Here is a 26,050-nt window from a genome sequence, read left to right on the forward strand (position 1 = left end):
ATTGGCCCAGTAGTTCTGGAGAAAAAGATGAAATTGTGAAAAGTTTACAACGCCAACAACGACAATGGACAAATTTTGATCAGAAAAGCTCACTAGAGCCTTCGGCTCAGGTGGGCAAAAAATGAAAAAATAAATTTATTTGCCATCAATCTGTGCAGAAATTTTCAAAATGCTTTGTTTGAGACTGTTGAAAGCCCCGTGACATCAACTTCTTTCTCAGTATCATGCCTGTTTAAAAGTTGACCATACTCAGAGTCTGCTCTAGCGTATCCTCAGCTAGTGCAGACTCTTGTGCATTCTAGTTATTGCTTAGGGGTAAGGTGGGCCAAAATAGGGAATCAAACTTTTACCTCGTTGCAAAAGCAGCAATGCAACAATGACTCATGTTTTAAAATATGCATCTCAATGTAGTGCAGATTCATATTTGTTCGAATTATATCCCTGGAGTCAATTAGAAATCAGATTTTACATAATACATCCACATAGAAAAAAAAATCTTCTCGAGAACAAGTTCACTTTTGTAATATTGATATTCAGCATCCCCATGTACATGTACTATGAATTTAAGTTTGGTTAAGTCATGAACCATTAGGGCTAAAGTGGGGCCACAATTTGGGGGTCAAAATTTTGCATGAGAATATATATAAAGAAAAAAAAAATCAGGTGACCCTGGTGAATGTTGTGGCCCTTTGCCCTCCTGTTTTGTTTATTCTATTGGGGTTTAAGAAAAATAAAGAAAAGGATATCTTGGAATTATATGAAGGCTGAATTCTTAAATGTTCTGGGGGTGTTTTGTGATTTTTTTTTTTTTTTGGCACTTGTTGCTTTTTAAAAGCAGTGTTTTTTGCATGTTTGACCACAATCAACTAATATGGATGCAAAACAAAATCAACTCTAGCTATTATTGTGTTCATTCACACACATTATTTATCTAGAAATATCACAGTATTTGAGGTAATTATTTATATAACAAATTTATAAAGAAACAATAACAAATAATATACAATATTGATTGGTCAATTTGAACATTCAGAACTTTCTACATTAAATGTGATGTACATCTGATCAGCAATTTTGCAAATGTTAATACAAGTACATGTACTAGGTAGGCATACTAATTTTTTTTTTTACTCAAAGGTTATGATGATTCTAAAAATTGCAAAACAAACAAAATTCAAGCAGATTTTCTGTGAATAAAAATTAAGTAAATAAAAATTAGTTTGTCAGTCCCCCATATCTGCAAAAAAAAAAAAAAAAAAAGAAAAGAAAAAAAAATTCCTGAAAATAGCAGAGCATTTACAGCTAGATTTGGGATCTATGAGGAAAATTTTGATATAAAGCAATGCAAAGGCATGCTCCAGCAAGTTTTATCTCTCTTACAGAATGTTGTCATATGTTGTTACTCAACGTCTTTCAAAAATAAATATTTTTTTATAATAGTGAACTAATATGTTTGCATCATGCATGCAACATCAACATAACGATACATTTTGAAACTGATGAGAATTTTCTCCCTAGTCATTTTTTTTTTTAAAATATGAACCATTTCTTTGACTTGAGTGACATCAAAAAGATATACAAAATTGCAGACCATAACACTGTAAGTACATAATCTGATAAGTACATAGGCTTGAATTTATAACAAGTTTGTTAACAACAATTGATTTTGTTCAATGAAACCAATTAATTCAAAATATCATCACCCTTGATCAAATCAACTACATGTATGTACTTTGATCTACAAACACATCAAAAACACAAAACAGACAGCTAAGACAAATACCTGCCCGTATTTATCACAAAACAAAAAGCCATTTAGGTTACAAGACAGCACTATTTATAACACACCTTCCTTATATAACAGCTAGTAAAATCTACACAGTAATTGGTGAACACATCCCTGAGTTTCATTCTTTTAAAATGGTAGAAATGAAAGAAAATGGGTTATGAAAGATATGTATGATAGATTCCATCAAAATTATAATATTTAAGAAATAAGGTATCATTTTAAAATTTTTATCTGGATGTAAATTTTGGTTGGTCATGTGATTAAATCCCATAAAGCCCCAAGGGATTTATGGTACCGGTATTGGGGCATTATGGTAGGTTTGATCATGTACCAATACGTCTTTACATTCTGATAAATGTTTAAAAATGATACCTTATTACTTATATTTACATTTGAGACTGATTTAAATACACCTTGTTCAAATAATGTTATATAAGGAAAAACGTGCAAATGTAAAAAATTTAGATTATATCATATAGATTGTCTTAATAATTTTCTTTCTTTTTTTTTTAACTTTAGCTTGTCAGTTTAAATAATGCATAGAAAAAAATTAAATTTGCTGAGTTTTCATTGAGAAATATTAAGATTAATGAAATGATATTTATGAATGCTATGATATCAAGAACACATTTTCATACATAATGATTTGATTAAAAAATGGAACTTAAATATAAATACATGTAATGTCATGCCCTTACTGTGGCAAGCAGTGTGCACAATAGAAATATATAGTGAATGGCAAGGCTTCAATATCATTATGGTAACCCATCTGGATACATATATCAATTAATTGAAAAAAATATTGAAGTACACAAGAGGTCTTATATATGATTACAGATTTCTTAATATATAGTTATGATAATCTACCATCTTCCAGTAAAATGAATACTACCATTTTGGTAAATTTAAGTAAGTTGAACTTCAGTATCTCAAATACTGATATGTTGATAATGGATATGTTGATGTGATTTTATGGTTCCAACCAGTTTATGAATTTCTGAACTTCAATATTTTGAACATTTGGAAATTTTTTTTGTTGGTCGATCTAGTCGACCTCAGGAAAACAAGGTTTAACTTTTCCTGATAATGGAAAGGGCAGTCATAGCATATGTACAGTTGTGTGGGTTTTTCTTTAAATGAATCCATATACATGTACAATTTTATAAAAATCAAACAATATTACATTACATTCAGGATTAATTCTAAGTATGAATGAAAATGAAAAAGCAATCATTAAAATCAAATGGATGAATCAACAACATCTGCACAACAAACAACTGAAATACATCTACATAAATAAGTTAGTAACAAATATTTGCTGAACCATAATATTAAACTGTTTATGTTAAAATTGCACTGTTTTTCTGGAGTTTTTGATTGTCATATGTCCATTGCTGGTAGTTCTGGAACAGTCTGCAAAAATAATAAATAATGTACACTTTGTAGATTTACCCCTTTATTTGAATATCTCAAAGAGATAAAAAGAAATTAATGAATTACCAGTACGAGGTTTTATAGGGAATATCAGATTTTGCATCAACTCGGATACTGTCAAATTTCCTATATTTCTGAAACCTTACCTGGAGGTCCAGTAAATGATATGGTACATCCATCACAATGTCTTTGTTTTTCACAATCAGGTGACCTCGTTTTGAGGATGGACCGACAACATCCACCTCCTCCCCCCGAGAAAGCACTGCTCCATTCACAGGTCCCTCTGACGGAAAAAGAAATAAAAAAACATGAATAAACTTTTTCCAAGAGGAATTTCCTATATACCTGCAGTTACAATTAAAGTCATGACTTCTTTGCACAAGACCCTTAGTATATTGTTTGAAACAGATTCTCAAGGTAAAAATCTTGTAATAACAGAGAGCCTACAGTTTTTGAATATTCAAAATATAAATTCTTTTTCAATACTGAGTCAGAATTTAAAATTACATGTTGTAATGATCCAAACTCTTATGTCATAAAATAAGGTATATGTCAGTGAATAATGTTTGAATTTATCCAAAATTGATTTGTTTAAAAACAAATATATAATTATAGTTTATATAAAACTCAACAATGTTATAGTGACAAAGTTTAATTATTATGTACAAAAACACATATTGGATCATGGGGACTGACAACTGACTTGCAGTGCATTAATTAAAACTGATCTATCTCCAGGACATGGGAGATAAGCAAAGTATACATGGTAACACATAAGAAGCAAAAAAATTAATAACAAATGCACGACTGATAATTAAAATATATCCAGTTGAACTTCGGTATCTCGAACACAGATATCTCGAATACCATGGATATGTCGAAGTTACTGGGAAGTCCTAACCATGCACGTATTTCTTAAGTATTTTACCCTCGATATCTCAAACCTTTGGAAGTTTTTTCTCGGTCACATTGAGTTTGAGATAACGAGGTTTGACTGTACAATACATGTGGTAAACAAACGTACAAGTAATAAATAAACATTAACCTCCTGGAGAAAATTTGGGAGTTATTGGTTAGATAATTTCAGAATGCATGCAAGTCTTTGTAAAAATATTTTGCTGCATGTTCACAATTTTCCTTTATCAAATATCAACAGTGCAAATTGATATAGGTATCAGGCTTCATTACACCCTGAGTAATTTTATATGCAATATTCTAAAACTTTTCATTTTCTATGTGACTGTACATGAAACGCAGAAAATTTGACTATGTCATCTTAAATGAAGGAAGAATAAAACCACAACTAAAAATAAATTACTGTAAACCAACTATTATTTGCGATAATTTTTATTTGTGATTTGTCAGTTTGAAATCTATCCATGGCAACTTATTTTCACGACTGAGGATATATTCTGCATAAATACACAATGAAATAAATAGTTTGAGGCAAGAAATATTCATGAGTAAAACAAGGTAATGAAACTTGCAGATATTTCTCACACACAAAGAAAAGTTGTAAAAGATCACCTTAATTATAAAAAAAAAAAATTGACAACTTACTTGGAAAATCATCCTTCATGATCCTATGATGAGGATATCCTAACCTGACATTTTTCCCGGCTACACAGTAGGATCTGTTTGGGGGAACTGAGGGAGCAGTCTCCTGTAAATTCAATATATTGATTCAAACTTTCATATAATGTGACATCCTAACCATAAAAATTCCTGTACTGATATCATCAAAACATCTCAGTCTGCATGACTTCAATTACAAACACACCTACCAAACATATATTGTAATACTTCGATGCTTGCTGTAGAAGATTCTCATCTTTTCTAATGATGCCAATTTTCTTTGATTTGTTTGATTTCCTAAAAAATGAAAATATACAAACTGTCAAATTTATTTTCTCGTAATACTTACAAATACAAAAAATGCAAGTACAGTTGAATTTTGTTATCTCGAACACCAAGTTCTCGAAAACCAGGATACATTAAAGTGAGTTTGCCATCCCAACCCCTTATTCTTTATGTTCTTTTACGCTGGTTTTCTCAAATCATCGGATATCTCAAAATATAATCTTGGTCCTGTCGAGTTCTAGATAACAAGGTTTGACTCTATGTAACTTTCTCTTCTAAAACTGCTGCATTATGAATATCTTTCTAATGACATTTACCGTGTGGAGCTGGTTTGAGAGGATTTAACTGACTCCCTATCTGACAGAAGCTGCTTTCTCCTCTTTGTCCAGTTTTTCCGGCATTGTAGACCTTTCCAGTAGGCCTGTATAATGGACGCTGCCTTGTTGATTTTCTCTGCTCTCATTGCCTCTAATTGCTGCCGTGTTCCCTCACTACAAATTAACAACATTTTTACCTCAACAAAGTACTGGTTACTATAGGATCATGACTGGTATATTTTGTCAGGGTTCATTTTTCATACATTTACAACAGAGATAAATATTAATGTACAAACTTTATCTGAAATTGTAAATTTTGAGCAATCCATGAAAACTGATATATTATGATTTATAAATTAATATAAATTGTGTATTACCAATGTCATTCATGTGAGATGAAATGTCATACATAAATACCTGAAGAAGAGGTGTTTTTTCCCAAACATCCATTGTGTGCTGACGTAGGGAAGCTTGCTTTCATCCATAGCTTTTAGAAAACTGTTGAGTATGGCCTTAAGTTAAAAAATATAAAAATTCTACAGTTCATCAGTGGCAACAATATAAGCATTTGGTTTGATTTTGAATACTTTTCAAGTATATGGAGTACATCAGAAATCATAAACATTTATCTTGTCATCTAGTCATATTATAATTTATCTTGCTTTTTCTTTTGGGTGTTTTATAGAAAATAGGGATTCATACCAAGTTATCTCCCTTTAAAACACAATAACCCAGAGATTTGATCTTTACCTTGCACTGGTCCTGCTGAGTTTCCAGTTGATAAGGCTTCATATGACCAAAGAATATCTTATATCTGTTGTTGAATGACTTGTATCTCATTCTATGGGGAATTCCTTTGAATAAATAAAAGACATTAATGCACACATCCATTGGATCAATCTTGATAAAGCAATACATGAGTCACGATTGCAAAAAGTGTACGTTTGAAGGGGGAATGATCACCGAGTTACCTCCAGCCATCAAATGGACAGTCTCTAGAACCTGTAATGACCTGAGCTGTCGGATGATGACGTCCCCATCAAACATGTCCATCTCCCCTCGGTCATTGGACTGAAATAAACACACAAAAAATTACTTCATCTTGTCATGAATCAAACAATCTCAATATCTCACTTTTCTTTCAAGGTATGTTCCAAAGAATCATGTTCGAGTTTTAATATACACATGATACCATAAAATTAACCCATACCTTTAAGCAGAGGACAAAGTGTGGTTTGGCATGCACCAGAGTCCTCAACAGATTGTCTAGCTTGGTTTGGAAATCAGAAGTGAGAGTGCCTCTTGTTCCATTCAACCTAAAATTTAGAATAAAGATAATTCAAATAAAAAAATTTGTTATATACATGTACCCTTATCTATTCATCAAAATTTTGAAGAGATGGTAAAAAAAAATGCTTAATTAATATCTTACTTGAAGTCAGAAGAATTTGGCAAGATTCTATACTTCAATCCTTGAGGCCCTGAGCTTAAATCTGTAACCATTTAGTGTTCATGTTTATGCTTAAATCATGTGACAATTTTAACAAAGAAAAATCAAGGATAATGACACCCTTACTTACCACCAGTGTTTGGTTTGTTTTCCTGAGCAAAAAGATGAGACACAAATCCAAAATTACAGTTCTGTTTAGAGAATACGGCCACCACATCATCTGGTAGAGTGTCACGATTGTTCTCCAGAAAAGTACTGGTATCATACACCACTCTGCCAGCAAAATGGCGGATACCAAAGACACCATCTGCCTTTGGTAAAGGCTCAAAGAAACTGAAATCAAGAGAGTATTCATTAATTTTTTTTTTAATTTTCTCATTATTTCTCAAACACCAAGGAACTTACTCAGTCTTTAGACTGTTTTCATTACATACACAGTTTAACCTCTATCTCTGTAGGACTTACCAAAAAATCTGGAGATATCTGAATTTGTGAGAAAATGAAGATCAACAAACTTAACCTGGTGTTAAACTGTAAAGTTGCTTTTTTTATTCCACATCTTGGCTCTTCAGATACCAAAGTTCAAGTGTAAATCTCCAATTACTTAAAAATAAAAAAAAATATTAATGCTGATGAATACTTACTAATTATTGACTCTATGGTGAGCTTTTACTTTTGTTGTAAATATCTCCACGCTACTTCTAGGTTGAGCACACTCAATATCCAGAATGCTAAGAATTCCATTCCTCTGATAAAAAAAGGAGAAAATTAACAATACTTCATCAAAGAAAAGTTTTAAAAATTATAATAAAGAGAAGAAACTAAGGATTGTACCTGTGAGGTTAAAAGCTCTAAGATTGGTTCATTGTCAAGGTAACGAACTTCAACCTCAGTCTGAATATCTTCATCCCTCAGGGCCTGCATGGTGCTCTTAAATATGTGTGTATTGTAAAAATGCTGAATGGTCTCAGCACACAAATTAACACAAAACTGCTCTAGCTGATTTTTCTGCAAGAAAAATAGTTTATTCACTCTTTGGCATGTTCATAAATCTATTCCAAGCTCTGTAAAAATATTTATCAATGAAGTAAATCATCTATAAAGATTACCTGTGCTGTTTCAAATCCAAACATATCTATGATGCTAATAAAGCCATCATATTTAGTTTTCTCATAACCAGACCTAATGGATGAACTTCTTGAAAACATCTGCTCTGAGAAAGACATCCCTCCTGGATCAACTGAAAATCAAATACAGAAATGGTATTGTAAAACATCTTCTCTTCTCCTTCTGTTGCTTCACCATTTCCATTCACAAAATAATAAGAAAAGCCTACCATGATGAAGATTTGACTCTGTGCTGCCAGATAGCGAGGAGTTGATATTAGGTCGTCTTAAACTATTAGCCCTTTTTAATATGGCTGCAAAAGTTCGACTGTACAGCGCTTTTGCAAGGGCATTTCTTGTGGCATTTGCCTGTAATGTTAAAACATTCATATTTACACTCTATCATATTTCAATAAAAGATTTTCTGAATTGTTTTAAAAATAAAGCTGTTTACTTATTTTTTGGTGACACAGTGAAAATCAAAACTAATATTCAGAATACTGAGTACTTACTGTATTGGCATCTGCCAGTGATTTACACAGCTGACCTCGTGTGTTTCGAGTCCGTGTTGTGAATCCTCTGTAAAGAGCTACCCCAGACACTCCGAGTAATGCTGCCACTGCCTTGATTTCTATTAAATATTACACATTCTCAGTGTTCAGAATGTGCTGTTATTTTTTTTAACTTTTTGGAATCTTTGGAGCAAATATAAATTTAGAAAGTCAAAAGGTTCTCTATATTGTATTTTCAAGATTTTTATGGAAATAGGGATGGAGAAACTTCACATACATGGTAAACACTTTATCCCCTTGCATTTTTTTTCCAAGTGATAATAAAGAGAATTCAAGCTTTGCTAATTGATTTATAAACTAAGAAGGTAACACTTTGTTCTTTAAAAGTACAAGATCTATATAGACTTTATAAATTTACTAACCATTGTTCCCAATAATATCTAGTTCCATTCCAGTGCCTTCCATAAATTCTATGTTACCCAGCAACAAGATGGCGGAGAAAATCCTCATGACATCAGAGAAAGGAATCCCAAGTACACCCAAAGAACTCTACAAATGTCAAGAAAACGAAAACCAATCATCATTAGTCTTAACATATGCTTTTTTTTAATATAGACATTCTTCATTATTTTTTTCCCAATACTGACCTTCCATGCATCAAATCGAGACTTTTCCTCCATTTCGTTCCAGATATGAGTGTTGCCGAGACTGAGGTAGCTAAGGTTATGCATGGAGTACCCTGTCAGGTGAAGTTTGGCTGTAAAAGATATTTACTTAATATAATGTGTGGTTTTTAGTGGGAATTCAGTAATAAACACACACAGTAATCAGTAATGGTTAGAAACAACCATTCTTTATATTATTCATATATAAATTCTTTGCACCTTTTTCTTCAGATCCTAGACCTGCTAACATCTGATAGAAAATGTGGTAGTTTCTCTCATTTTGCTGAACTGAACACACCCTGTCCTGAAAAAATAAACTTACATCTAATGCAAATAAAAATTATCTAAAAATGAAGTTTTTATTACTTCTAAAATGCTTTGAAGTATATACATGTACATGTGTGTACAAACCAAGATACAGATGGTATATATTTATGCAGGTAACTTCAACATACCCTGTCCAGCAGGTAGGAATGGATCTTTGTTCTGTAAATGGCTGAATCTGTGATGAAGTTCTCTATGAAGAAGCCCTTATTGAATGTGCATTAAAATAAAAATTATTGTCATTAAAATAATTAAAAACAAATTCTGTAGAAAAACATTCAAGGAAAAAATAAACCACATAATGGATCATTTATTCATGTATATGGAAAAATAATTATTTTTTTCAATCAAATATGACATCTTACCACTCGGCTTGACTCCGAGTTCGTGACTGTGGCAGCTGAACATAGAGATCTGAGAACTGTCAGTGTGGCAGACAGGTGCTTGAAGGCATCCGTCTCGGAGCCGCCACCAGCCAGGTCAAACAGCTGGCGTAACATATGCATGGCGCAAAATGTCTTACCACTGCCACTCTCACCACTGAAAAGATAGAGAGGTACATGGTAACCTTGGAGTTCCTTTGGAATGAGAACTTAAAACATTAACTTTTAAATAGACTTTCTTCTTGGTAGTCGGTCAAACCTTGTTATTTTTATCATGACTGGTGGAAAAGAAGTTTTCAGTTATCCAAGAATTCAATATATCAAAGTTGAGGAAAAAAGTCAGTATTAAATCATTTTGACATACCAAGATATTTGACATCTAAGTTCAATATACTGCAATTTTCAAAAGCACAAATAATGCATGAACAATTTGTGTCATGTCAGAATGGAAAAATGATGGCTACATAAGAAATGGATGATTACAACTCTCATCTTCAACTTATGTACAAAGTTCATACAAGGCCAGCATCTTAAAGGTATAGTGTCAATTTGTCTACAATTGTGAATTCACAAATTTTTTGAGGGGGTTCTTCCATTGTTTTCGTGGTGTGAAGACACCCACAAATTCATATCCATGACAAACTGTAAAATTTTTAATGTGTAACAATGCTGCACTTCTTCAATCATGAAATCAAATATCTTTGAACCAATAATTTTTCCATAAACCTTGAAATTTTCACCCCTCAAAAATATGTTATTTTACAGTATGTCAATAGAAAAAGATATTGTAGTCATCTGGTATACATGTAATAAGAAGGAATGTATGTGATCCTACATTCAAGTGGGTACCGAGTATATCCTTTAATGATGGAGAATTTGATTGTGGTAATTTGATTTTTCTAATTGTGCAGAAAAATGTTAATATATGCATATTGGATGTAATAAAACCTTAACTTGTTTGAACCCTTTCTCTTTCATAAAAAAAAACCCAATTTTTTTACCATTAATTTGACAACATCACATTCCTTAAGGCATCATTGATATCTAAAAATGACATCTCTTTTGGGTTTTTTTTTCTCATGCTGTTATTCAAGGTGTAATAACTTACATCAAAAAGGAACCTTCACACCATATCCTCTCTGTCAAATCTTCAATTTCTTTTTATCAGATTAAGATTTTTCACACTATTTATCATAAAATATTGACATCTTCCTAGTTCTACCTTTAATAAAATCTTGATGTAGTTATGGCTGTTAAATGAATTGTCTTGTAAAGTACTTATGTTTAATTTATGGTTCTTTATTGGTGTTAATGGAGCAAAACAGCCGACAGACGTTCGGAGTAAAAAATCATTTATTATTCCGCCATCATAAAAAACAGACTTGAATTCATGGGAGAAAAGCAGGTGAAAAAATGCTAAAGAATTTCTGACAAAGGCTAGCAACCTAAAAAATATAATTTTTATAAGGAACTCATCATCCATATATTGACATACATATATAAAACATATTGTCCTTATTTGTCATAGACCTTGAGAATGAAAAAATTGTTGAGTAAACGAATTACATATACATGAATATATATAACCATCTGTAAGAATGTCTATAAATATACCTGCATATGATGGCCTGAGAGTGACCAGTGTCCGTGTGCTGAGTGACCGCCTCTCTCACGAGACTGTCCAGTAATGAGGTAGGTCTACTTGACTCCACCAGACAGCGGGCTGTGGGGCGGTACCGGTAGTTGTTGAGAGAGACATTCACTGGCCCTAGCTTACACTGCAGAAAGGCAAATATTTTAATTAGTCTTAACTAAGGGTGTGACTATGGGATTACTTTGAAACTTATAGAATATGGATAAAAATTAAACTGTGAACTTTAAAGACTTTCATTGTGAATGATCTACCAAGTTTTAGTTATATTAAGCCTGATACTCCTATAAAAAATACAAAACACAAAATGTACCCAAAATGTGATGAAAACTTTGAGATACCTTTATACAGAAATATAAATGTCTTTTTTTCAATGCAATCTTTTAAGGAGAAAAGATAAATTATCTTAAGACATATTCTTTTCCACTCTTAAGGTAGAACCTATGTCTGAAAAGTCTTTGTCACAGGATTTTCAAACTTTCCAAAATCATTAATTAGCACTTGCTTATTAATTCAAATTAAAAGGAATGTTTCCTTGTTAATGAATGTACTGCAGTCTGTGCAACTTGAAACAATCACTAAACACTGCAACTACGGATTTTCATCTGTTTTAAAGGTACATTGTCAAAAGGACTGGACAGAAAATAATAAAAAAAACTTTTTCAAATATCATTGTTTACTGATTTTATTTACTGAAAATTTGTCAGCAATTTTACTCAAGTATAAATTCCTTTTTTTTAAAATAACATAAAAGTTTAAGCCCACATAACATGAAATATTTAAGCAAATGCACTCTAGCTCAATACATATTTTCCAGAGATTTTGAGTCAATCTAAGCCACAATTTTTAAATATTTTCCAAAAGTTTTTGTCACAGGGTTTCCAATCTGTAATATGTTGAAGATTATACCATAATGATTGTGAAAAGTGGGTAAAATATATACCTTTCCTTGCAAAATAATAAAAGATATAATTTTCTTAATTAGGCCATTCCAAGTTTTTTCTATGTTCAGCGTTCACTTTGCGCCTTGGTTTATGACACCCCATATCAGATAAAACAAACAAAATCAGGAGTCCTGAAATTGAATATTATGGTAGAAATCTTTGAATTCTGTCAGTTTCTCTAAGTATTTGTCTACAAGATGTCATATTAGGAATATTTTAAGCATTTGATACCTTGATTTTGCTCTAGAATATATTTTTCTTTGAGAAAAATAGATAAATAAAATAAAATCCTTTGAATGACGTCATTTTTATGACTATGATGTCTGTGTTTTATTTTTTATCTGGTGTGTTTTATGCAAATAGGTAAGTAGGTTTTTGAAAGATGAGTGGACGCTAAACAGAGAAAAAACTTGGAATGGCCTTATTACTACTTCTCTTGACCTTTTTGCATTAACTATATAGATTCAATTACATACATATTACCGGTATATGACTGTTATGGAGTTACTCTCAGATTTACTATGCATATATTTATCAATTAATGTTAATTTTGATTTACAAAATAAATAATTCTGGAAATTTTTTTACACACCAACCACCAAAGATGTTTTAACAAATATTTTGAATATTAGGGATAGAATGTGAAAACACCTACCCCTGGTAGTTTCATTATAGATATTACAGTATATAAACACAGTTTGAAACAGACCTATGACTCATGATGGTACTTTTTTGTTGGAAAATGAATTAAGATTTCTTAACAAGTTTGCATTTTTTCAATATAATTGCACCCTGTTCAAATAATTGAACTTTTGTTAGCTCAGATGAGATACATGTACGGTAGTAGCGGTTTCCTTCAGACCTTGTGAAAACTTAATTGTGACATAATACGATGGGTTCTACATTAAAGAATCTATAACCTGCTTTACACAAACATAAAAATTAAATCTATCAAAAAATAATGAATTGTTAACATTTAAGCCTTATTTAATGGAATAAATTTCTTCAGGGTACAATTTTTTTTCAAATGAAAGAGAATTATCTAATGGCATTTTTGATTCTCTTTAGATTCCCAAAAATGCTATACACAAACACGAAAATTCGGTCCATTGAAAAGAACTACATCAATATTCATTTATATACTGATACGCAAAGAAATATGCAAAAGTGAACATATATACCAGTTTTTAGTACCAGTTTTAACTTGCCTGGAACTTCTGTGAGTAGAACTTTGCCTGCAGACATCGTACCACTGTCTCTTCAGTGAGGGGTCCCACAAGGTGTGTCAGATCCTCAATCAGGGAATAGTCAGTCATTGCTGGGCACCATCCCTCCCCTGTAAAGAGATCTGAATTAGTCTAATCCCATTTATTTTCCTTTGGATTGAAATGTTGCACAGTTTAAATGTGACACATGACTGCCAGCTATATTTCTATGTCCGGCAGGTGAGAGTTAATATCTGGCAATATAGCAGATGTGTTACATTTATTTATTTATTTATTGCGGAAACCACCTTCCATCATGTTTTCTTTTTTAAATTAGAGATGCTGCCTTTTAAGAAATGATGTCAGATTTGTTGTGACTGCATCACAAGTGATAGTAGCATCAAGAATATTGCTCATACAAGAGAGGAAAAAATATATTAGAATCTAAACAAAAACAAATTACTTTAAGCAAATAAAGGTGCTTCAAAGATTTATCAAGATTTAATTGTTGGTAAAAGATAAGATTGATAATTTTGAAGAGTGTGACTGTGTGAAATTGGACAAAACATGACACTGCAGATGATAGAAAGTCAAGATGTCGAGTCACTTAAATTTTAAATTAAAATATGTTGTATTCAATCAACTTGATCACCACTTCTTGCAGGCCCATTGAACTATGGGGTTGAGGGGGGCTTCTACTGTTTTAAGAATAGTGGTTTGCAGGAGACTTTATTGTATATCATTCAAATGTCCTACCACCCTCACCTCCCAAACACACACACACACAAACCTTTTGTTAAAGTAGGGTGGAAAGTGTTCCACATTATTGCATTAAAAAATTCTCAACAATTTAGAAGAAGATTTTTAACCCTCCTAAGATTTAGCAGAGAATGATTTTTATTTCTTCTAGCTTGTCCAATTTTTTTGTCCCCCCCCCCCCCATTTTTTTGATAAATGTTGCTATGGGCCTCTCTTGTGTTTATGTCTCTCACACTATGATCCTGAAATAAATCACTTATTAAATTTGTTACCGACTTTCTACAGAAATATGCTGATCAAGCTCATAGACGGTGAGGCAGAAAAGTAATAATCAGGGAGTAGTCAGCCACTGACATCATCCCTCCCCAATTTGAATCATTCTAATCCCATATCAGCCTTTTACTCTCCTGTAACAAGATTGGAATCATTCTAATCCCATATCAGACCATTACTAGTTATCATGTTTTGTCTTTTTTTTTTTTTTGGCAAAACGACAATTATACATGTAATATGCCTTAAGAAGATCAAAGCTTGTGATGATTTGTTAGATGATGTGCCCTATTTGTTATATATAAGGAAGTTGCCTGTGGATGTCATGGAAGCAGTTTGAAAAGAAAAGCATCTACCACCAACACTTGCACTGGAAATGCAGCAAGTTGACCAAGTATTCTAATCAATAATTAGAAGAGATGTAAAGATTAATCTTTTAATTTTTAATGATGCAGTGTAATTATGTGTAGATTAGAACTATTTATCATGTGTTGATTCTTTTTGCAGTGATGTATTTAGACAAACATAAAGACTGGAAAATCTCACAACAAATTCATTCCAATTCTCACTTACTTGCACCGAGCTAGGGTTGATATTCACAAATAATCAGACCAAACTGGGTGCAGAATTAGCAATCCTTTCATAAAACCAAAATATCTTACCAATATATGACACCTAGTAGTAAGTATTCTAGCTATTGTTAATGTTACAACCAAAAAACATTTTTAGCATAATTATAATGTTACATTTTCTCTATATGAAATACAAGAATAAAGTACTTAAGTACATGATTGTAATGCAACACAACAATAAGCGTCACTTTTTTGCTCCCTACAGTGAACTTTTCATGTACAAAGTTCATATGACAAGATCACTCTTCAGATTAAGTCAAGGATTAAATAATGTAAGGATGCTGAAAGAGTTGATAAGACTTGTGTGACAACGGAAAATTTTTACTAAAAATATGGATGTCTCCAAAATTGCTCCGTTATATCTATCATAACTTATCAAATATTCCATTATTTTGTACTACATGGTAACCAAATATTAATGTGTAGGTATCCACTTATAAGTGTAATCAGCAGAAGCACATTTTCCTGTACTTTCTAGAATTCAACAATCTCACTTATAAAGCAGAAAAAAGTTTTTAAATTCAATTTTTTTATTTTATTTTTTGACAACATTTCAACGATTCTAAAAACTGCAGCAACATCCAAGATCCCTCCTTGTTTTTTCTCTGATCCTATCAACTATGAAATGACCACTTTTTTGTTACTTCTTACCTGCAAATTAATGTTAAGATCCATGCAGATTTCCTACTAAAGCTATCATTACTCCAACACTGTTAACCAAAAAACTATTATTTCATTAACAATGAAAAATTATTCATGGAATGCTCGGCGTCTCTAATTCCATCAGACATTTTACAGACTGCACTGTTGCAAGTCAAAAGCAGCAGAAAGACTTTGGTTAAATCATATACCTCACACGTAACTTAAGTCCCTGATACGTAAAGTAAACCACAGCAAAATCAGCTAATTACCACATAAGAGCCCAGGTTTATGATCTACTGTGTAAAGACTTTAGTCCTGGATTAGCTTACAATTACTACAGCTTACGCACTGACTGCAATCTACCTCAAGAGAACCTGCTAGACTTTTAAATCAGACTGTATGCAGCAAAATCAAATTATTGGCAGTCATACAGGTAGCTTTCAATTTTGAAAAAAAGAAAATATACTTTAGTGTCGAATAATATTGATATTGTACATTTCATTATTTTTGAAGAAGGGATGAACTCAATAAATTGCACATTAAAATATTAAAAACCACAATCCACAACACTTGACTCAATTAAATGATTTAGAAGAGCAGAAAGGTTAAAAGGGGGGAATTGAAAAATAATAATTAAAATGTCTTAATTTTTGTGCTTTGTAACCTTAATTGATATCCCTAATTTTTCTAAAGCCCTTTTAAGTGGATGTCAACACAATGTTAGTATCATCTAAAGAATAAAGTGACATATCTGATGAAAATTTGATCCTTTTACAAACCCAAAATATCTCTTATTCAATTCTTTAATAAATTTTGACACACCTCTATTTAATAAAAATTGGTAGCTTTAAACATCATTACTCGGGACAAAAGACACTGGCCTCTGACACAGTATCAGTCTATAGAACCTTACATAAATAACAAAACTCGAGAAAAACCCATCACAATCAACTTTCTATTTACCACTCACAAAAACACAAAGGGATCTGGCAGTCTTTGATCTCAAAAAGAAAATTTTAATTTCATTCTCACTTTTCTGAATATTGAATTCTTTTATTTGTTGCACTAGTTCTTTACATTGGTGATGTCATGTTTGGACGGTTTTTGTTGAGATCAGTGTCAATGAGGCAAGACATGGGAAACATTGGAGTGATCTGTAAAACTACACAGTCTTGTCACTTGTGGTAGGAAGTCTGACAGATTTGTCTCGTAAAAACCTCTGTTTACATGCCAGTACAGAGGAAAAAAACTTGACTGTTGACCCTAGACTTCACAAAGTATAGGGACAACCATATAAAAATGCACCTTTTCCAGTACAACAAACTATATGATCACCAAATTACCTGGAACATAAATTACATGTTTGGTTCCAGTAAATTAGACCTTAGAATTTTGATAAATATTTTGTGCAAACTAATTAAGGTAGATCTCCCCTCCAAAAATTTGCTTTATCCCAAACTTTTAAAATGTATTAGAGAGCAATTGAATCACTACAAATGCATTGAGTTCTGCCTAACAATTTGAAAATATTAACATCTACAAGTAAAGGTTCAATCTTTAAGCCCAAAACTTAAATTGATTAATCAATTGGTTTCAAGCTTGCAAATTTAATATTCAATATATATGAAGTATCAAAGCAAATTTAATATGGCATCTTTTGAGAAAAAAATTAAATATCTTCATTTTAAAACCAAATTATACGTATAAAGTATATTTGAAATTTTTTTTTTCAAGATCTTCATTTCTTATATGAATTAATTTTTTATTGGTCTTCACTAAATTAAGATTTTTCACATGTTTTTGTAAATGAAATATCTTAATATCCCAGGAAATTAAGGAATTTAGACAACAAGCTCTGATCATAAGCCTGAGATTTGTTGACATAAGAGTGTTCCACCTAATACAGAAGATTTGACAGATTATTCCAACATAAGCAACCAAATCCTGCCTAACTATGCCGTGACAGACTTGTCTCTGGGTCATCAGATCCTATCGCCAGGGGATTCAATACCCACTATATTTATAATCATCTTCTAGTGCAAGAATTTTACAAAATTATCCATGCTTAACTAGGACTAGCAGCTAGGGAACTTCAATACTTACCGTACTTTGAATTTAAACTTAAATTCTGATTGAGTTAAATCCTACAATTTTACAAAATACCCATATTCACAAAAAATCAGGATTAAATCAGAGGAATTCAGCTTTCGGAATAGCAGCAAATACATATTCATTAAAAAATGCAAAAGTTGGCCGAATTACATTTTACTTTTAAAAAAAAATACTAATCTCTGTAATCTTTATTCTTTCACAACTCTTTATTGTACATTACCGAAAAAAGGTCTTTTTTCCTAAAAATTCCAAACTTTTATGACACTGAATATTTTATCTTACCTTAATTTGGTAATGTTCCAGTAACAGTGTGAAGTATTTATATTACCCGTCACCCAGACTTACAATGACCCCCTGTCAACAGCTGTTTATTGGAGCTCTACTCCTTTAACTCTTTACATATGATAACATCTCTTTCCCTAAATTACTCACATTGTCATACCCACTCTACTTTCATCTTATATTTCATGTTAGCATCACCCTTGATTTGCTTTTTAGTATTCATATTTTTTTCACTACCCTCAATTTATCAGCCAATCATGTTTTCCATCATTTGAAAAAAAATTTTTTTTTTTTTTGGAAGTTTGTGTATATTATCTATATTCTTAAATAAAGAAACATTTCATTTCCTGTTTTGGTTTTTTTTTTACACAATTATTATTTTTATTGCAAACCTAACTCAGTTCATTCCATAGATTTTTAAAGATTGTTACACCCCATTAGTTTTTATATGTGGTTATTTGATTACTGTGAGATTCCATAAATATTTTAATACGTTTCTGATGTTTGTGCTAAGTATTAAATAGTTATTTCTTATTTGTTGAAAACACACCCATTTTAACACCATCATGGATTATGAATTTAAATACTTCTTCCAAATAACTTTTTCAAATTTGTATTGAGTAACAGAATAATGGAAAATTAAGTAAACTTTTCCTATTTCAACAACTCATTTATACATGTTTATCAAACAGTTGATATCCTTTTGGGGAGGGGGGGGGGAGGGAGTAAGAAAATCAAACATTGGTAGTGCATCAAACAAAAATTATCAATACCAATTTAATAATCTATATACACAAATTAATTCTCCAACACATTTTCTGCTGATCAGTTTTCTATCACCTATATATGTATTATAGAAATTCTCTGCTCAGTTTTCAAACTTTCAAACATGCAAAAAATTATAACAAAGATAAAATGCACTGCAAGCATACTTACAATATTAGCTAATCTTACATCCAGAAAATCCACCTGTTACAAATAAATTCCAGTTGTACTTTACAATTACATCACTATGAAATGTTTTAATCTTTTTAAAATCCACATTTATAGACAAGAGAAAAAGGCCAATCTGTCAATTTCCTAGACCCAACATTAATTGAATTTAGTTTATCTTCTACACGTAAAGCTAAGTCAAATATTTCATACAAATATTTCCTATAGTGTATCCTCGGAGGGTCTAAGAAGCAGATACTGAGTGAATAGCCACATAAGCCGGTATACGCAGGAATTGTCCTTGCTCATTTGATCGTGACCCAAGTTTATATTAAACAGGCAATCCTCCCAAACAATAGCTTATATCTGATGAATAGGTAATATATGTCACATAGACATTTACAGATTTTACCATTACTTTTCTTTTTTTATTTAATTTATGCAATATACTGATCTTTTTTAAAATAAAAAAGGTAATTTTTTTTAAAGGGGTTATAAGGCAGGAAGCAATGAATTGTATTTTTTTTTTTAACTCGATTTGCATCTTTTCCCATTTTTGCATTGTTAATTAAAATCTATACAGAAATCAGTCCATTGTATTCTTAGGCCAGTTCTGCTTTTATCAGTGCTCCATGAGGCCTGACTATCTTGATGCCGGGGATAAATAATCGTCATACACCCCAGACTCTAAATTTAATTTATCCCCTTCTTACACAAGACAAAACACAACCAGCCCTTTGACTTGCAGAGATTTTTATGAGTGAATATCAGGTACCAAGGGTCTGTTTATTTTGGCAGGTTCCAGGTGGTGACCGGTCAAGTGGTTCTGTTGGGAAACAAAGACAGTAAAACCGATTAACATGTAATATCAAGTGGAAAATAAATTCTGACCACTCAATACACAAAATAACAAGTTTTAAAGGGTATAATATAACCATGATCAGGTGGATTTCACACTTTCGCCAACAAACAAGGTTCACTTGTGAAAACTAAACCACAAATTAAGACTACACTTTCATTCAGTTTTGAGAACCCTTTCATAATTTACTGTCTAACTTTGGATCTGACTTTCACATCTCATGATATCATGCAATGAAGCCATTGTTTAGGTCAACTTCCCACAAGAAAATCAGGAAGACATACATGCATTGAAAATAACACCACTGTAATTTAGGACTTGGTCTATATTCCTGGACATAAATGCCTCATACAACAGAATTATGAATCATGTTTTGTGGTGGAAATGATAAAACAACACCTGCACTTTAATATATACAGATCAATTATTACAAATCCTAGCTGCATAAATGCATTTTTACCTGTTTTTCTATATACCTTTTCTTCAAATATCAATATTGAATTTGATCGTGCATGAATAAATTTCATTCATTCCATGTTTATAATAAAATAATCAAAATAAAGCTGAACATTGGTAAGTATTTAAGCATTCATTGAGAAGAAGGCAACAGCATGCAGCAATATCATTCTAGAGCATGGCTGCATGTGTACGTTCCCATGATAATGATCCCTGTTCTTATCAATCAGCTAACTACAGGTATATTATATGTATTGAGTACTACAATATTACTTATAGTCAGACTTAAGGTGTAATATTAGCTACACAGTCAGTTAGGGACCTAATACGGAGTCATACAGGGTGTGAAATCGCCGAGTCCCCGTACGGATTTCCATTTCACACCCTGTATGACTCTGTATTAGGTCCCTAACTGACTGTGTAACGAATTTATCCCACTGAAGACCTTTTTAAATATTTCAAAAAAATTCTATGAGCATATTATCAAAACATCAAGTTTTATGAGCATATTATCAAAATATCAAGTTTTAATCCAATAACAATCAACATAAAATATCATAACAAGTAACAAACCGTTTCTTAGCCTCCATTTTTATTTACAATAATGGCCCTTATAACAGAATTGCATACTGGATTTTAATATTACCCCCGGACGGAGACGTAATACAGAAATTTTAGGGCATCATGTGATTAGCTTTTATCCAATCATTAATCTACAAATTTGTCTGAAGCAGGATAACACTATTTATCTGTCTACTTATTTTATAATATTTAAAAATAAGTGCACCTGTATGTCACAGGCTCATTAGCTTTATTATAAATCAAAGTGATTTCTGTCTAATTACATACACATGTAATATGTTAAAATCATATTTATGCAGTGACTATGAAGTAGCTATTGCACATAATGTCTTAAAACAGAAATCTGCTAAGATAAGCACACATTCACACAGTCATATGATTATTTATACATTCTTTACACATTACATACCCTTTCTGAATGGCATATTTAGTGCTAATAATACACTCTAACATGATTTAAAATGTCAAGAGTAATCTCCCTTGAGCACAATCCAAATGCAAACAAAATATAAATTACCAGCTTTGTGATAGTTGCACTCTTGGGGGGAAATATGAAAGAAGTAGTCAATGAAACTCTTAAAGTTGATGACATAATTTATATTAATTTAAATTTGTAAGAGATAATGGCACAAAGATTATGATAATATTGTATTTTAAGGATAGAATCTCAAAAAAGAACAATTTACTGGTAAACTGACATGTATAAAATACAGTTCAGAGTCCTTGAAAAGTGTTAGTAATGTTGAATTATTTGACATATGTCATATAATGCATATGTCACAAGTTAGTTTATTGTCTATCTAAATGTCTGACAAAAACATTGGAATCTATAAGAAACATAATTGTTACTCTATATAAGGCCAAACAAAAAAATGTGTGGTTCCGGTTACACCTCCAAAAAAATTAGGGTAGGTAGGTAGGGATTTTTATTTTTTATTTCATTTTTTATTTTTTTTTTACAAAATAATTTTTCTAAATAATACCTATCACTACTTTGCAAGTGGCGTTTAGATGTGGCATGATAATATACAAGTCAACATTGGTAGGGACACCCTAGTTATGAATATGAAACAAATATTTTAAAATCAAAAATAATAAACACACTAATAATCTTATTAATTTCTTTTTTGTAAAAAAAAAAAAGTTTGAGGTGAACATCTTTTTTTTTAAATCCATGTTTATAAATGAAATTAATGACTTTTATCCAGAGTAATTTTTATTTTATTTAATAATAAATTTTGAATGATAAACTAGAAAACGGGCATAGAGTACTGATAAGAGCTGTCAGTGGAAATATATTTAATATTGTGAAAATGTTAAATTCTTACAATGAAATTTTTTTGCCTCATTGAAGACTTTATACTTACAAGCTCATTTCTCAAATATGAATTGTACGATGGCCGACAGCGGCCGCCACTTTCTGATTAAGAATATTGTCATTTTGTACAGCGTTTTTGTCAATTTTCGTTGACATATTACAACTAAACTGGTAATGCTATATGTACATGTACACTTTTTACACTGACAATTTACACCAGCGAAAAACATTAAAATTCCTTCGTGTGATATGAAATTAAGATACATAAAACAGGTGGCTTGAAAGAGATAAAGAGCATTTTAATGATTTTCACCCTAAATTAGTCTGAGATATCGTAACCCAGTTAATACTAGATTAGACGTAAATCGTCATTCTGTCATCTTGTATCATTAAAAAGATATTCTTGGGATTGTAATTAAAAAGGCGAATAAAAGTAATACGTTTGTTGTAATGGATATACATGAATATAACGGATATATCTCGATCCTCAAAGTGTATGAGACAACTCGATTCTACCTATTACGTAGAGGTAGAAAAACAGGATTTAGTAGCTCTATATGTGAGCATCCAATCAAAAGTTTATGGAATGTATCAATAACAAAACTTTAGATACGGAAATATACCCGTTTTTAAGCAAGAATAAAATGACAACCTTAAATGTGGGAGTCTGTATTTGCTCTCTAAATACATAAAATTAATAACTAAATGCTTGAAACACTTTTAAAGGCCAACGCAACCTCTCAAGACTTCCACCTGGTCGGTCAATTATTTTTCAATGTGGCACGGGAATGAAAATATAGGTACATGTAACTAATGTGATCATTTCCTCGTGCGCATTGTTTAAAAAACAAAATTCATACATCAAAGACACGTCCGATTATGAACAAAATCAAATTTCTGATAGACCTGGAAAATGTCATCCTGGTTACCTATGATGTGACCAGCAGGTACACCAACATGGAATTTTATGAATTAATTACTACAATCTGTCGAGAAAGCATATCTAGAAGACAATACTAATCTGTAATCACCCCGACCTTGCTGTTCTGCTAGAACCTTAAGCTTATCACCTTCAAGTAACCTGTTTTATGTATCTTCATTTCATATCACAAGAAAGAATTTTAATGATTTTCTCCAGTGTAAATTGTCAGTGTAAAAACTGTATATGGACATATAGCATTACCAGTTTAGTTGTAATTTGTCAACGAAAATTGACAAAAAAGCTGTACAAAATGACAATATTCAGAATCAAAAGTGGTGGCCGCTGTCGGCCATCGTAGAATTGGTACTATGTGAGTTGACTTTATACAGGTAAAATCAGCTGTCTTGTTTTTTACTTTTCCTCATTAACTGTTTTTTGTTCTACTTTTGGTTTAAAAGAAACGATCCTGATTTAAATTATTTCATAATTTACAAGTTAATCTGTCTTACACATTGGGCTATTTCTTGCGTAATCAATGCAATCAAATGATGTTTTCTCATGCCCTAACTCCCAAAGGCATATTACCTGGCCAGCTGTCTGTGAATGTATATTTATTTAATTTTGGCAAGCAAAAACAAAACGAAGCAAAAAAACATGGTGCTGGAAAAAAGGAATGCTTCTGCGCTATGCTAACTTGCTTTAGATTTAATACTATCAATTGAACACTTGCACTAAGTGTTGAACATGTTGAAACGATGTTTTGCATGGAGGCCGCCATTGCTGAAACTAAAATTAATACTGGAGCCGATGACGGAAAGCTGGGAAAATTCCGGAAATAAATGAAAATTGCCGGAAAAAAGTTTAGGGTTGGGGGTATAAAATAGGGACGGTCAGGTAACCGGAACCACACATATTTTTTTATTTGGCCTAAGTACTCTTTCTCACGCTCATCAATTTAATTAAAAAGAGCACAAATATAGCAAATAAACTGAATCAATATCTTAGTATTTTCAATGCAAAATATATTTTATTTTGTAAATGTAGAAGTTTAGTTGAAATTAAAACCATAATTTGTCAGAATGATTGAGTCGATCTGTTCTGAGATTACAAGTTTGATATCAGGAGAAAAGATAAGGCATTTCAAGATGTATACTAAAATCATACGACAAAAAATATGTTTATGCAATTTAAATAAATTAAACTACCTTTGAGTGATAATTGATTAAGTACTAACAATCAGGAGAGAGCATTGGCCATACAGCAAAGGTATAGACAGAGACAGTGATATACAGTCAAGCCTTGTTAATCAAGACACTTAATATGTTCCGGAGATTGTGCGCTCTTTTGTGAAAAAGTCGGAAAATGTACAAATCTTTGATAGCATAAAAGTATTGAATTTACCTTGAAGCTTTTGAATATCAGATTTATTCAGTAAGGTGTACTCTTCCATTTATATCTTAGGTAGTCCTTTCAAGTCAAAAAGACTCTTTCCTACTGTAGTCACCACCTTGATAATTTCTAACTCCAAACCTACTGTAAATCTAAAAAAAAAAAATTCAATTATAAGTCTGGTAATTATATCAAAGTCTTTTTTATTCTAAAGATTCTATTCTAAGTTAAATAAAATTATAAAAATTCAATATGAAAATACATGTATTTATTCATTCATGTATATAGATAAGATCATCTTGTATATTTATTGAGAAAAAGGCTCCAAAAAGATTAATAAAACACAAATAAGATAATAATTAAATATACAGTGCAAAAATACAAATACCTATCATGGATTGAAAAGTTCAACAATGAATTATATGGTATAGAACTACATGTAAGAACAATATAAATATCTACTGTTGGATACCCTGTAGTCAATATCTTAACAGAAGTAATGTAGGAAAATCTTAAATGCATTGTTTTTAAGCAGACTTTATGAGAAGCAGTTTACATCTTCTTAGTAAGCTTTATGTTCTCTGAACAGAATATTAGGTAATTACTTCTGAATATCCTACTCAGAATACTCAATACTTGAGGGCGAGTGATAGAATTGAAAGCGCTTGTTTTATGGTGTCGAGGTGACTATTTTCAGTGAGTGTGACTAAAATGGGTAGTAAAACCCGGGCCGGGCCGGGAATTTCGAAACTGAAAACCGGGTTTTTGACAATTACGGAATAAATACTTATTCTTTCTTAATGAAATTTACGGACATAATTCATAACAATAAAATTTGCCTTCGCTGAACATTTTAATTCAAAATATTGTGTTTTTCAATGACTATCAACGATCGTCCTTTTCTTGGTGACTAAAATGGTTAGCAAGGCCTGTTAACTCATTTTTGTGATTTAAAGCTTATTGCAATCAAAAAGTATGAGATATTTGCATTTGATCGTTGTATCTTAACTTGAAATACCTAAATATTACAATTATTATTAAATTAAACAGCAATTATTAGAATTCTGACCATATTTATAGACCCGGGACAGGTCAAAACCGGACGCGTTTGCCCGGGACAAACTGAAAAATTCCGAATTATTGCAAGAAACCCGGGTGCAGAGAAAAGAAGGTATATTTTTTATAGTCACTTACCTATATACATAAGAAAATAAAATAGGAAAATAAAAAAATTGAATAAAAATACGCAACAGT

The 26,050-nt window shown here is 31.6% G+C and overlaps 1 protein-coding gene across 1 annotated transcript; it reads right to left on the reverse strand.

Moving 5' to 3' along the window:
• Positions 1–3,085: 3,085 nt before the first annotated feature.
• LOC133184313 (unconventional myosin-VIIa-like) lies at positions 3,086–24,915 on the reverse strand. The gene is made up of 24 exons (XM_061319334.1): positions 24,809–24,915; positions 13,644–13,771; positions 11,455–11,618; positions 9,823–9,997; positions 9,589–9,663; positions 9,353–9,437; positions 9,116–9,225; positions 8,891–9,017; positions 8,469–8,587; positions 8,187–8,325; positions 7,960–8,090; positions 7,685–7,858; positions 7,495–7,598; positions 6,981–7,183; positions 6,833–6,893; positions 6,611–6,716; positions 6,372–6,471; positions 6,151–6,254; positions 5,818–5,912; positions 5,401–5,574; positions 5,008–5,095; positions 4,784–4,886; positions 3,370–3,506; positions 3,086–3,202 (listed from the first exon to the last, which is right to left on the reverse strand). Exons 1-24 carry the CDS (start codon positions 24,855–24,857, stop codon positions 3,170–3,172), a joined length of 2,784 nt encoding a protein of 927 aa, XP_061175318.1. The 5' UTR covers positions 24,858–24,915; the 3' UTR covers positions 3,086–3,169.
• Between the last annotated feature and the right edge of the window lie 1,135 nt (positions 24,916–26,050).

Source organism: Saccostrea echinata, unplaced genomic scaffold, assembly GCF_033153115.1.
Source record: "Saccostrea echinata isolate AGI-Se365-2 ecotype Australia unplaced genomic scaffold, CSIRO_AGI_Sech_v1 ptg000010l, whole genome shotgun sequence".
In the NCBI taxonomy this organism is placed as follows: domain Eukaryota; kingdom Metazoa; phylum Mollusca; class Bivalvia; order Ostreida; family Ostreidae; genus Saccostrea; species Saccostrea echinata.

Coding starts and splice junctions, on each gene's coding strand:
- LOC133184313 (XM_061319334.1), bottom strand. CDS start 24,857: ATGGAAGAGTACACCTTACTGAATAAATCTGATATTCAAAAGCTTCAA. Junction 9,226..9,352: donor TCTAGGATCTGAAGAAAAAG/GTGCAAAGAATT, acceptor TATCTTTTACAG/CCAAACTTCACCTGACAGGG. Junction 6,717..6,832: donor CCAAATTCTTCTGACTTCAA/GTAAGATATTAA, acceptor TCTAAATTTTAG/GTTGAATGGAACAAGAGGCA.